The sequence below is a fragment of the Mizuhopecten yessoensis genome, unplaced genomic scaffold (genome assembly GCF_002113885.1).
Source record: "Mizuhopecten yessoensis strain PY_sf001 unplaced genomic scaffold, ASM211388v2 scaffold4783, whole genome shotgun sequence".
Taxonomy (NCBI): domain Eukaryota; kingdom Metazoa; phylum Mollusca; class Bivalvia; order Pectinida; family Pectinidae; genus Mizuhopecten; species Mizuhopecten yessoensis.
Window position 1 is genome coordinate 384,428 of NW_018405719.1, and position 13,023 is coordinate 397,450.

The window sequence follows — 13,023 nt, forward strand, 5'->3', positions numbered from 1 at the left end:
AGATCTTACTCTAGTACATATCTACACAGATCTTACTCTAGTACATATCTACACAGATCTTACTCTTATTACATATCTAGCCAGATCTTACTCTAGTACACATCTACAAAGATCTTACTCTAGTACATATCTACATAGATCTTACTCTAGTACACATCTACACAGATCTTACTCTAGCACATATCTAAACATATCTTACTCTAGTACATATCTACACAGATCTTACTCTAGTACATATCTACACAGATCTTACTCTAGTACATATCTACATAGATCTTACTCTAGTACATATCTAAACATATCTTACTCTACTACACATCTACACAGATCTTACTCTAGTACACATCTACACAGATCTTACTCTAGTACACATCTACACAGATCTTACTCTAGTACAAATCTTATTAGGTAATCATCTTTATTTAAATCTTATATACACAATTATGCTTTGGTGTTTTTTGATACCTGTATGTATTACACAGCACCAGTAATAGAATGTTGTATAATATTGTCACATGTTGGATATGTTTACATACAACACAGTCCAGCAGGTAGACAGTTACTGATCATTAGCTACAGGAGCAGGTAAACACAATACAGTATAACCTGCTACCACTCCACTGTAGTCCCGAGTGGAACGTATTGTGTTAGCCGAGGCGGCTAAATTTAGACACACAATCAATACTATAATTTAAACTGAGATCAATAAAGTACCTGTTTTATCATTAATTATTATTCCATATATATTCACCACTCACAAACATGTAGAGGCAAATATTTCACTAATCAAATAATTTGATGTTTTCCCCCTACCCTGGAGATGTTAACATTACTACTGAAGTACACCAGGAGTGTGGACAGAGAAGCCACAGTATCATTTACCTACTCAGCTTTATTGCTGTAACAGTGATTTTGTTGGATTTTTTCCGGTATAATTTAGATAAATTTGGTCTCTTGTTTCATCGATTATGCCTCATGTTTGTTTGGAATTCAACAATCAATATCAACATAATATTTAGGACAATTTTTCGAAAATTAAAAAGAATGAGGTTGAACCAACGAACAGTACTCATGAACCTGCTGCTATTGAAGTGTAAATTCAATTATGACCATCAAAACGAACTAAGTGTAAGCCACATGGTACTGATGACATTAGAGTTCATACATAGTGATCATAGGGTCGCGTCACAGACCTAAGTGTAAGTCACATGGTACTGATGACCTTACAGATCATATATAGTGATCAGGGGTCACAGACCTAAGTGTAAGTCGCATGGTACTGATGACCTTACAGATCATATATAGTGATCAGGGGTCACAGACCTAAGTGTAAGTCACATGGTACTGATGACCTATGGTGATCACGGGTCACAGACCTAAGTGTAAGTCACATGGTACTGATGACCTAACAGATCATAAAAAGTGATCAGGCGTCACAGACCTAAGTGTAAGTCTCATGGTACTGATGACCTTATAGATCATATATAGTGATCAGGCGTCACAGACCTAAGTGTAAGTCACAGTGATCAGTGGTCACACTCATTGTACAATTAAAAAATAGGGTCCTATGTACATAAGTTATTGTACAGTTTAACTTTTTATTCCTTTTATTTGCAATAAAACAAGGTCCCATAATATTCATCGTACAATATAACAAGGTCCCATACATATTCATCATACAATATAACAAGGTCCCATACATATTCATCGTACAATATAACAAGGTCCCATACATATTCATTATACAATATAACAAGGTCCCATACATATTCATTGTACAATATAACAAGGTCCCATACATATCATCATACAATATAACAAGGTCCCATACATATTCATCGAACAATATAACAAGGTCCCATACATATTCATCATACAATATAACAAGGTCTCATACATATTCATCGTACAGTATAACAAGGTCCCATACATATTCATCGTACAATATAACAAGGTCCCATACATATTCATTGTACAATATAACAAGGTCCCATACATATTCATCGTACAATCAAGCTTCAGGGTCCCATTCATATAAAAATATATAGTGATCATTATACAATTAAACAAGTATGGTGGCAAGATACTGCTCCCTGTGTTGTTGTTAAAACAGGTTGTAACATACCTACATGTACCATACAAGTCGGAACACCTGAGACAGAGTTTTTATATGTAGAACATTTAATACTATTTCTGTGAGTTCCACAAGATAATGATGTGCCAAATGACTTAATAGAGCATTAGGAATATCATTATTTGAACCAAATATTTCCCAAAGGTACACCAGTATAATTACCACCGATTACAATACAGGTACCAAAGGTACACCAGTATAATTACCACAATACAGGTACCAAAGGTTCACCAGTATAATTACTTCAATACAGGTACCAAAGGTACACCAGTATAATTACCAACGATTACAATACAGGTACCAAAGGTACACCAGTATAATTACCACAATACAGGTACCAAAGGTATACCGGTATAATTACCACAATACAGGTACCAAAAGTACACCAGTATAATTACCACAATACAGGTACCAAAGGTACACCAGTATAATTACCAATGATTACAATACAGGTACCTTACACATCACCCTGTACTTATATACTTTGGATTATGACATTAGTGATCAATAAGGTGGATTTGGATGTGAGCCTAAACTTTCTATCAAAGGGCTAATGTTTTTTGTCTTTAGGAGTAAAGTGGGGCATTGGACTTAGGGTAATCACTGGTGAAATATGGCCCTTAACGATTTACAAAACCAGCACCTGAACTTGTGACTGATATTAAATATTACTCATGTGACTATTACTAATCCATAAGTATTACTATATATATAAATATACTTTTAAAGTTTCCTATACATCATATGATATGCATTGTTCATCTCTATATTGAATGTTATGTAGCAATGCAACTTTGGACAACATCGTCCACATAATGAATAGATGTTTGTCGTCCACATAATGAATAGATGTTTGTCGTCCACATAATGAATAGATGTTTGTCGTCCACATAATGAATAGATGTTTGTCGTCCACATAATGAATAGATGTTTGTCGTCCACATAATGAATAGATGTTTGTCGTCCACATAATGAATAGATGTTTGTCGTCCACATAATGAATAGATGTTTGTCGTCCACATAATGAATAGATGTTTGTCGTCCACATAATGAATAGATGTTTGTCGTCCACATAATGAATAGATGTTTGTCGTCCACATAATGAATAGATGTTTGTCGTCCACATAATGAATAGATGTTTGTCGTCCACATAATGAATAGATGTTAAGTGTTTTTTAAAACAGAAAATGATTCACAGAAAAATGCACATGAGCATGTACATGCAGGAAGTTTGAAAACACTCATTTAGTCTACGCAAACTTATTGTATGTGATTATGTTAGTGTAGAGTTTAATAAGCAAAACATGACTTGATTTTAGACAAACAACACAGAAAATGTGGACCAGATAAACTTGTTGCAAACTCTGATATCTTGAGGTGTCCATTTCAGTCCTCCGGCAGTTACATCTTTACAGTGTGCTTGTTATGCAGACTTATACTAGAAGTTCTAGTAGTTACACTCTTTATATATCAACTAATTTGTTTTACAACAATTATGAAACAAATTATTTCAACTAATATAAATCACTCTTGTTGGCCCGGATCGGATGTTAGTGCGCAGAGGGTCTTACTGTGGGAGGAAACCAGAGTACCCGGAGAAAACCCACGTATTTGGGCAGGTGACCCCATACCCTTTCAGGTCCGATCTGGGAATCGACCTCCGGCCGCCTTCTTGAAAGGCAAGTGTGCTACCCATTGGCACCCTACACTCTCTTACATTTTCCACATCCCTGGAATATAGCATGATTAAACTGAAGGCTCTGTATGTGCCATACATGACCCAGTCGCACATGGTGCGCACAACTGTACGATTTAACAATCTCTTGCCCTGTTGTGTCCGAATATTTGCACATTCATGTATGCGAGGTTTGGAACAATTGGTTGTTCAATATTACAGAATTTTACCATGCATTTAACACAGTTTTATAGTGACTGTAAATCTGTCCAGAATGGGGTCTAACTCGAGCTCCCAGGTAACAAAACAGGTAAATAAAATTTTGATGACCATGGCCAGTGACCAGAGTTTTGCCTGGCCTCTACCTGACACAGAGAATTGATCGATGATATAAAACACAACTGGACATTAAATGTTTATTAGTTGTGTTTGTATCGTCTGTAGCTTCTCTTCACCTGGAATTTCACAATTTGGCGAGTTACCAATACCTAAGTGACCAGCTAGCTGACCAGAACCACAGTCCAGGTACATCTACAATGCGAGTATGTTTACCAGCTGTATAGTGTATGTATATTGGTCGACCATGTGTTGTAAAGTGTCGATTTGGGTCGGTCATTAAACCCTGAAAACACCATTTCTAAATTTTTAAACTTAAATATGGAGACAGAAAAATAAGCTTATAAAAGAGCTTAAATATGGTCAAAAACTTAACAAGAGTACTGCGGGATGGAACAATATACACCCGTCGAATGTCATAAAGTGTTATATACTTTCTTACATTGAAATAAGATCTGCATCATTCTAAGAGTGGTTAGCTGACATGCTATAAAAAATGTAGGAGATTGCCGGACAAAAATCAAATACTGAAATAAACAAAGGGCAAACTTTTGCAAAAGTTTTTGAATCAGAACTCTTTTCAAGCAAACGCAACAACATATCATGATTATTTAGCCTACTAAGTTGCAAAGAAATCCGTCAAAAAATGTAGGAGGAGATCTCTGGACAAAAAATAAAACACTGAAATGAACAAAGGGCAATTACTTTTGGAAAAATTGTTGAATCAAAATTCTTTTAGGGAGACACAACTTCATATCATGATTATAATGTATACCAAGTTTCAAAGAGATCGGTCGATAAATGTAGGAGGAGATTGCCGGACAAACAAAAGTTTACGCCGGACGGATGACGCCATACCATAATATACTCCTGTCAAATTTGACGAGCGTATAAAAAGTATATCTATCATTAAACCATTCCTCAATTTACACCAACCACGATTGTTATCATACATCAGTTAAAATCATCCAGATTTTTATCTTTGGCACATGTTCACATCCCCTGTGCACATCTTGCGCACACCACACATCGTGTAACTTTGTGCGATCCTACAACTATAGATTGATTCTTTGATATACATCCGTTGTGCGATCCTACAACTATATATAGCTAAAGATTGATTCTTTGATATACATCCGTTGTGCGATCCTACAACTATATATAGCTATAGATTGATTCTTTGATATACATCAGTTGTGTGATCCTACAACTAAAGATTGATTCTTTGATATACATCAGTTGTACGATCCTACAACTATAGATTGATTCTTTGATATACATCCGTTGTGCGATCCTACAACTATATATAGCTATAGATTGATTCTTTGATATACATCAGTTGTGCAATCCTACAACTATAGATTGATTCTTTGATATACATCCGTTGTACGATCCTACAACTATACATATATATATAGCTATAGATTGATTCTTTGATATACATCAGTTGTGCAATCCTACAACTATAGATTGATTCTTTGATATACATAAGTTGTGTGATACTACAACTAAAGATTGATTCTTTGATATACATCAGTTGTACGATCCTACAACTATAGATTGATTCTTTGATATACATAAGTTGTGTGATACTACAACTAAAGATTGATTCTTTGATATACATCAGTTGTACGATCCTACAACTATAGATTGATTCTTTGATATACATCCGTTGTACGATCCTACAACTATACATATATATATAGCTATAGATTGATTCTTTGATATACATCAGTTGTGTGATCTTACAACTAAAGATTGATTCTTTGATATACATCAGTTGTGTGATCTTACAACTAAAGATTGATTCTTTGATATACATCAGTTGTACGATCCTACAACTATAGATTGATTCTTTGATATACATAAGTTGTGTGATACTACAACTAAAGATTGATTCTTTGATATACATCAGTTGTGTGATCCTACAACTAAAGATTGATTCTTTGATATACATCAGTTGTGCTTTGATAAACATGTGCGGCATGCATATTGGTATTGGGTGTCTCTCCTCTGCAATCTTCAAATGAAAGGCATCAGCTAAGCAATCAGTCAGGTTTTACACCTGAAACCAATCCTATAACTTTGTCTTTGATCATGATCATGACATATTCCAAAGGTGCATAAAATTAACATAAGAGATCATTATCCCTGAAATTTCAAGGATGTACAGAATTTAAGTAGACAAAATTATAAATAATTGTTACATGAGTCAGTCATCAAAGTTTAAATTTGTACAGCTATAATTTACAGCACACAATTGATAAGTAATTTGTAATCTTGGAAATTGAGGATAGGAATTATGATAAGCTCTTAGATTGTTTTCCAATCCTCTTTATTCCATGTTTTAAAGTTTGTTTAATGTGCTAAAATTGGAAAAATATAACGTTTAAACTAATCTTGGAAATATTTACAATCAGCTCATCATCTACATTTACTTTGCTAATCATAACACATTGTTTGATCCATATTTAAAATATGTATCAGTTAAATTATTAGGTGCATCCATCCTCCTGTATGTATGTTTGCCTTGTAACTTTTGCATATATGTTTATTCCTGAGCCTGGCTTAAACAATACAATCATATCATACAATTATCTACAATAAATGGACAGTTGACTGTAGGTATAAAAGTATAGGAGTAATGAAAACCTGATATACCATATTAAATGTATCAAGTCAGCGAGTCAAATAATGCTGACATATTAAAAGTATCAAGTCAGCGAGTCAAATAATGCTGACATATTAAATGTATCAAGTCAGCGAGTCAAATAATGCTGACATACTAAATGTATCAAGTCAGCGAGTCAAATAATGCTGACATATTCAATGTATCAAGTCAGCGAGTCAAATAATGCTGACATATTAAATGTATCAAGTCAGCGAGTCAAACTCCTTTCACCAGTGACTGATGATCACTTCACAATTTTTAAAAACTCAGAAACTTAATCAAATGAAAGAACATGTACTTGTATGTAAAAATAAATGGAATACATTTCCCTAAATTTCAGCCAATACTTGTTAAATAGGCCCATGTCTCTATTTCACATATTGGTGTGCATGACTGCGTGGGAAGTGATTTATGTTACTGAATAATTCAGGTGTCCATCTTTGAACTTTTAGTGTTCACTTGCCACGATCATGAAACTGTTACCGGAATTCTTTTTTTGCTCAAAATATTCAGCATCGTATTTAAACAATAGTTTCTATTCAATATCATTAAACCTTTATGTAAATTATCCTTGCTTGCTTTACCTTCAGCGCACATACAATGTAATACGTGGGCTCCCGGCTGATATTTGAATTTGTTTGTTTTTAAATACTCAATAGATTCTATTTTCATTTGCAAATTAACTACGCAATTTGAATTTCACATTACATAGTTCTGATAACGTCGCAACGGAACTGATGGAAATATAGTCAGTGTTCTCGCTTCTGGATTTTGACTATTTCCATTTCATTAAAAAATATAACAGGAGCCTTCAACACAGATGATAATAAGCTCACCAGGTTTTGAAATATTTTATTCCTAAATTACAAATATTTTATTCATGAAGGACATAATGGTTAAAAGTTTAATTCGAAATTCTGTAATTATATTATTAACTTTTACCATTAAAGAGTGTGATAGTAATACAGTACTTATGAGTAAAATTAAATAGTAGAAATTAAATCATTAGTTAAGCTTGGATAGTTTTTTTTTACAAAACTGGTATTAAACGTCAGAAGTATGCAGCAAGAATTGATATCAAGCATAAAGAAATTTTGTCTGATAGACAAAAATCATATTGAACAAAAAATATTCATCTCAATTATCAGGGCTAAAACTAACACTTTTTCTCGTCATAACTGATAAAAATATATTTGATTTTTAGATATAATAATAATATACAACATTGATATAGCGCCCTATATAATTTGTAAAATTACTCTAAAGTGCTTTACAAAATATGAATAGGAGTATTAGTTAAAATTGTGAAACAAAAATGGCTGACAATCACCATTAAACAATAAGCAAGAAGATAATCATCGCAATGTGCACATAAATGAATAAATAAATAAAGGGTGATATGTACATGACATCTGTGCAAAGAGTCTAAAATGCAGACGTGAAGAGGTGAGTTTTGATGTCCCTCTTGGCCAGGGTATTTGACTTTCTAACAGCAGATGGTAAGCTATTCCACAATGTGGCCGAAACCCTCCCAGAACACCAGTTTCCATAGGTCACAGTACAAGATTTTGGGACACACAACAATGATTCTGTGTCCGACCCCAGTTATCGTAAGGGCTGATACAGGGTAACAAGCTCATGTAGGTACTGGGGAACTGTTCCATTCAGTGCCTTGTATGCATACACAAAAAAAATGTACTGCGACCTGTATCGTACAGGTAACCAGTGTAATATGAATATATATAGCACAGGTGTGATGTGCTCTCTCTTCCGAGTACAAGTAACCAAACGTGCTGCAGTGATAATGTTCTAGACCTTCTGCAGACAACTAGTTAGTTTGTCAGATATATCACAGAGCAGGGCGTTACCATAAAATGATAATCAAACCGAGAAGTAACAAGTGAATGCACCAAAATCTTGCATGCATCTGCAGTTATAAACTGCTGGATACAGCCGATGTTCCTGATCTGGTTCAGTGAACTATCAAAGTATACCCCTAGGATATCAAACATTACTATTTGTAATCTTCTGATCAGATACAATAGTTTGGTCATTGTCTAATAATATTTTCATTAAAAAAAAATGAAAAAATCTTTTAGTATTGTGCTAAAAGATTTTTTCATTTATTTTTTTTGAAAATATTGATGCTGATGTCGATAAGAGGGTGCCACGTGCACTCAGTAGATATAATTGAACTCCTATTTGTTCATCGACACTCACATCATGATCAGACTAACAAAAACAAGAAGATTCTTCAAATTCAACATCTCTAAATCATTACTTTTCTCAAAGCCATAGAATATGTGTATAGCTCATTTGAAAAAAAAATCCTTTTAAAATGGTGTATGCATGAAGTATTGTATAATTCCGTTGAATATTTAAGAAATTATGATGCTTGAAACAAACCCAGATATATCAGGTATACACCGAAAATCTGAGATTTACATAAAACAATGTAGACTGAAAGACAAACAGTATGTTTTTCCAGACTGCATGTCTTCCAACAGGGAACGAGTCAGCAGATATCCCTTTCTAGAAAGGCCATTTTCGTCCAAATTTAGTTAATTTATCATTTTTTTTACTTCGAAAAAGGTCTTTTGCTACTGGTTTCCCTTTAAGACAGAAGAATAAATGCCCCCTTAATATAAAACATGAATGCTGAATCACATGTCTTACATTCCCGAACCTTGTATTTCGGATATGACATACAAGGTAAAAATGCTCATAATTTTTTTAATCCACATTTAATATCATAACAATTTACATGAACTTTGAAATTCATCAACCTTACACAGTTATTTAGTAGAACAAAAGAAGAAAATGTTTTATTTACATGCTACTCAAATATTCAATGTATATTTTACTTAATGAACCGAAAATAACTCCCCGCTAAAAACCACCGCCATTCAGTAACCAGATGAATGTCAATATAAGACATGAATAGTTAATTTTGTCAACATCGGTGATTAATTACTTTCCGTGCCTTTCTAAAATTATCCCTTTTACACATACTCCAACGAGTAGTGTTTACAGAAACAATTTACAGATCCAGGCATATTTATCACGAGCTGTCACTCGGCCGTCTCACCACACACTGCAGATTCACAGATTTCGTGTAACAGAACAGCAAATTACCTCCATCTAAACTTACCTGTCTAAATCGTAGTGACGAAAACATTCACTGCAACTGCGTTTATCGAAATCACTCTTTCTATCCACGTATTTTTCAAGGAAATTGTCCCGATCTGCGGACAGCATTGTGTACACTTCCAATGGTGTTTACATTCAGGGGGTTTCTTGTTTTATATTGGCTTTCCACTACATTCGGTGGTTTACTTCTGAACCAATACACAAGCAAGAGATATTCCGAATGGGAAAAAATATAAAACAATGAAACGGTCGCCGGATATTTTTTTCCGTGTTGGTCTTGGCCATTCTCTACCCAGAGTTGTCGTTCCTTACACTCACTAAACACGTAGTGCGAGATGAAAAGAGATTGTTTCTGTCACGGAATTAGATTATCTAAGTCCGTGGTTCTGTGTAGGCCTATATGTTGATTAACTGAGTAAAATGTTCTTTTAACTATTTTTTGGCAACGTTATAATACAAATTTTCATTATCAATCTTTTTGTGCGTATGTAAGATATTTCTGAGAAAAATCCATCTTCTTAAAGAGACGTATATACTTCTGGCCCTATATATACCGCTCTGTCATTAAATAATTGTATTGCTCACCAATAGTTACATAGTAACTTGAAGGCAAATAACATAAAAACAAATATACATAGAAACTGCAATAGTCAACAATATATAAACTTACACAGAAGCCAGGCCCACTGACATTCCTCAGTACAAGTGACTGTTTATATATAAGCACGAGTCAAGTATAAGTCGCATATTGTCAGAAGATGAAATATGTATTAAAGTATTTGTGTCTAGTATATAATAGTTTTGAATATATCTACTTAAATAGTCCTTTCTCAGCTGTGCACTATAGCCACACATAAAGAAGAAGTGTTCTTCATCTTCTAGAACAAGACATGTATTGGCATACTCTTTGCCCTCTATTTTTTTTTTCTTGATCTTCCTATGACTAGTTTAAGGTTATGCTCACACAATCTGAATTTTGTGTTCATTAGTGATAGATAGGCATTTTTCTTGTGTGTATGTTTTCTAAACATCTATATATAAGAATCATTTATTTTTATCCGTCATCGATTGTAGTTTCCTGAAAAAGTTAATTTCAAATTCTTTAAAAATGCAAGTTTTAATTCTCTGTTGCAATTTTTCAATTATTTCAATTTATTGCAGATGAGGTTCTGACCATTCATTAAGTCATGAAGCCCATTTTGTCTCCACCATGTCTTTGGTATAACTATAATATGAACTAGAACACTGACAGGTCAGTAAGGGCCCCGTTTTGTGGCAATATATCCCCCATAATCATCAAGAAGCAATCTGGCCATATAGTTGAGCTTGACGTTTGACATTAGGAAGCAAAATATACATTTTACATGTACTATGATGGGAGTCTTGATTCCTTCCACCTCCATATTTGCTAGGCTAACAGAAATGTAAATCCCGGTTCAATACTCATTTGTTAGCCTTGATTTGTTTTATTTCACCTTATATACCTCCTCAATCAAGAGCCAGGGTCAAAGTCAGAGATCCACTTTGTCTTTGACCTTTGTACCCAAATGACCTTGACCATTAACCCAGTGACCCTGATCTTTGGTCAGTTGACGTATTCTTTAATTCCGTCCAACTTTGCTTCTTAATATCATAAGAAAATGTTAATCAGAAAAACATACAAAACTTGACCTTGACCCTTTGGACCCCGTAACCTGGACCTAAAGTCAGTTGACTCTGTGTTAAGTTCTGAACAACATTGCTTCATAATGTCATAACAAAATGTTCATCAGGGAAAAGGTACAAAATTTAACCTTCACCTTTGACCCAGTGACCTTGATCTTTGGTCAATTGACTCCTTGTTTAATCCTGATCAACTTTGCTTCAGCATGTCATAACAAAATGTTCATCAGTGAAAAGATGCAAAATTTGACCTTGACATTTGTATCTAATGACCTTGACCTTTGACCTCAATTTTTTACCTCAGTATGTCTCATAGTTTAATTCCAAACAACTTTGCTTCATAATGTCATAGCGAAATGTTCACCAGTGAAAATCTACACAATTTGACCTTGACCCCTGACCCGATGACCTTGACCTTTGGTCAGTTGACTCCTTGTTTAATCCTGATCAACTTTGCTTCATAATGTCATAACAAAATGTTCATCAGTGAATGACCATGACCTTTGAACCTAATGACCTTAACCTTTGACCTTGACTTTTTACCTCAATGTGTATTTTTGTGAACTGAACATCTTGACCAAGTTTCATGAACATCGGTCAATAAATGCCAAAGTAATCAGCCAAGAACAAAATTTGTGGACGGACAGACAGACAGACAGACAGACAGACAAACAGACAGACAGACAGACAGACAGACAGAGTGATTACTATAGGGCACCCGTATCTCCGATACGGGGCCCTAATAAACACCACTCTCGTCTAATATTCTATTGAGTGTAAAGGATTCTGTAACCAAGGGTTCATATTGTTATTTTGTTAAATTCTGCTTAAATAATTACATGCTTGAACATTAACTACGATTTCCACAGGGTACTGACCAAACTCGGTTCTTGACCCCATGTTTACTGCCCTCTTAGGACACCATAGGGTCTGCTTGCAGAACTTGAAATGAATTTGTTAAAATGAGCTTAAAACAATAGTTGGTATTAATCCTGTTATAACAAGATAGGCCGCTGGTCTGTTATTTTTTTTATCGGATATGATTTATTATGTCAACCTCCATGGCTCTTGTCAAAAGTATCTCGCGTGTAAACCTACAGTGTTGGAGTACAATCTTCCCAACGATGCCTATCATTTTTTTTTACACCAGCCACTTTATTTATAAACGCATTTTATTCTGTATGTTTTTGAAAAAGTTAACCTCTAGATCTACTTAAAAGTTCCACTGAGCTTATCGCGAAAGTGACTAGAAAATGCCGATTCATGCGTTGACGAGCGTTGTCGACATGTTCAGTCGTCATTCGGTCGACAAACGATGTACAACAAACACTGACGTCATACTTTCTATTAATATAGTATACACACATCATATTACTATTAGTGTGTCCAGCACTT

General features: G+C 34.4%; 1 protein-coding gene across 1 annotated transcript in view; it reads right to left on the reverse strand.

Annotated features, from left to right (window-relative positions):
• The window catches only part of LOC110449679 (nicotinamidase-like), a 34,438-nt gene extending 24,310 nt beyond the window's left edge, over positions 1-10,128 (reverse strand). The window contains exon 1 of the mRNA XM_021496696.1: positions 9,968-10,128. Coding sequence (XP_021352371.1) covers positions 9,968-10,074 — 107 coding nt within the window. The 5' untranslated portion in view covers positions 10,075-10,128. The remainder of the gene's footprint in view (positions 1-9,967) is intronic.
• Between the last annotated feature and the right edge of the window lie 2,895 nt (positions 10,129-13,023).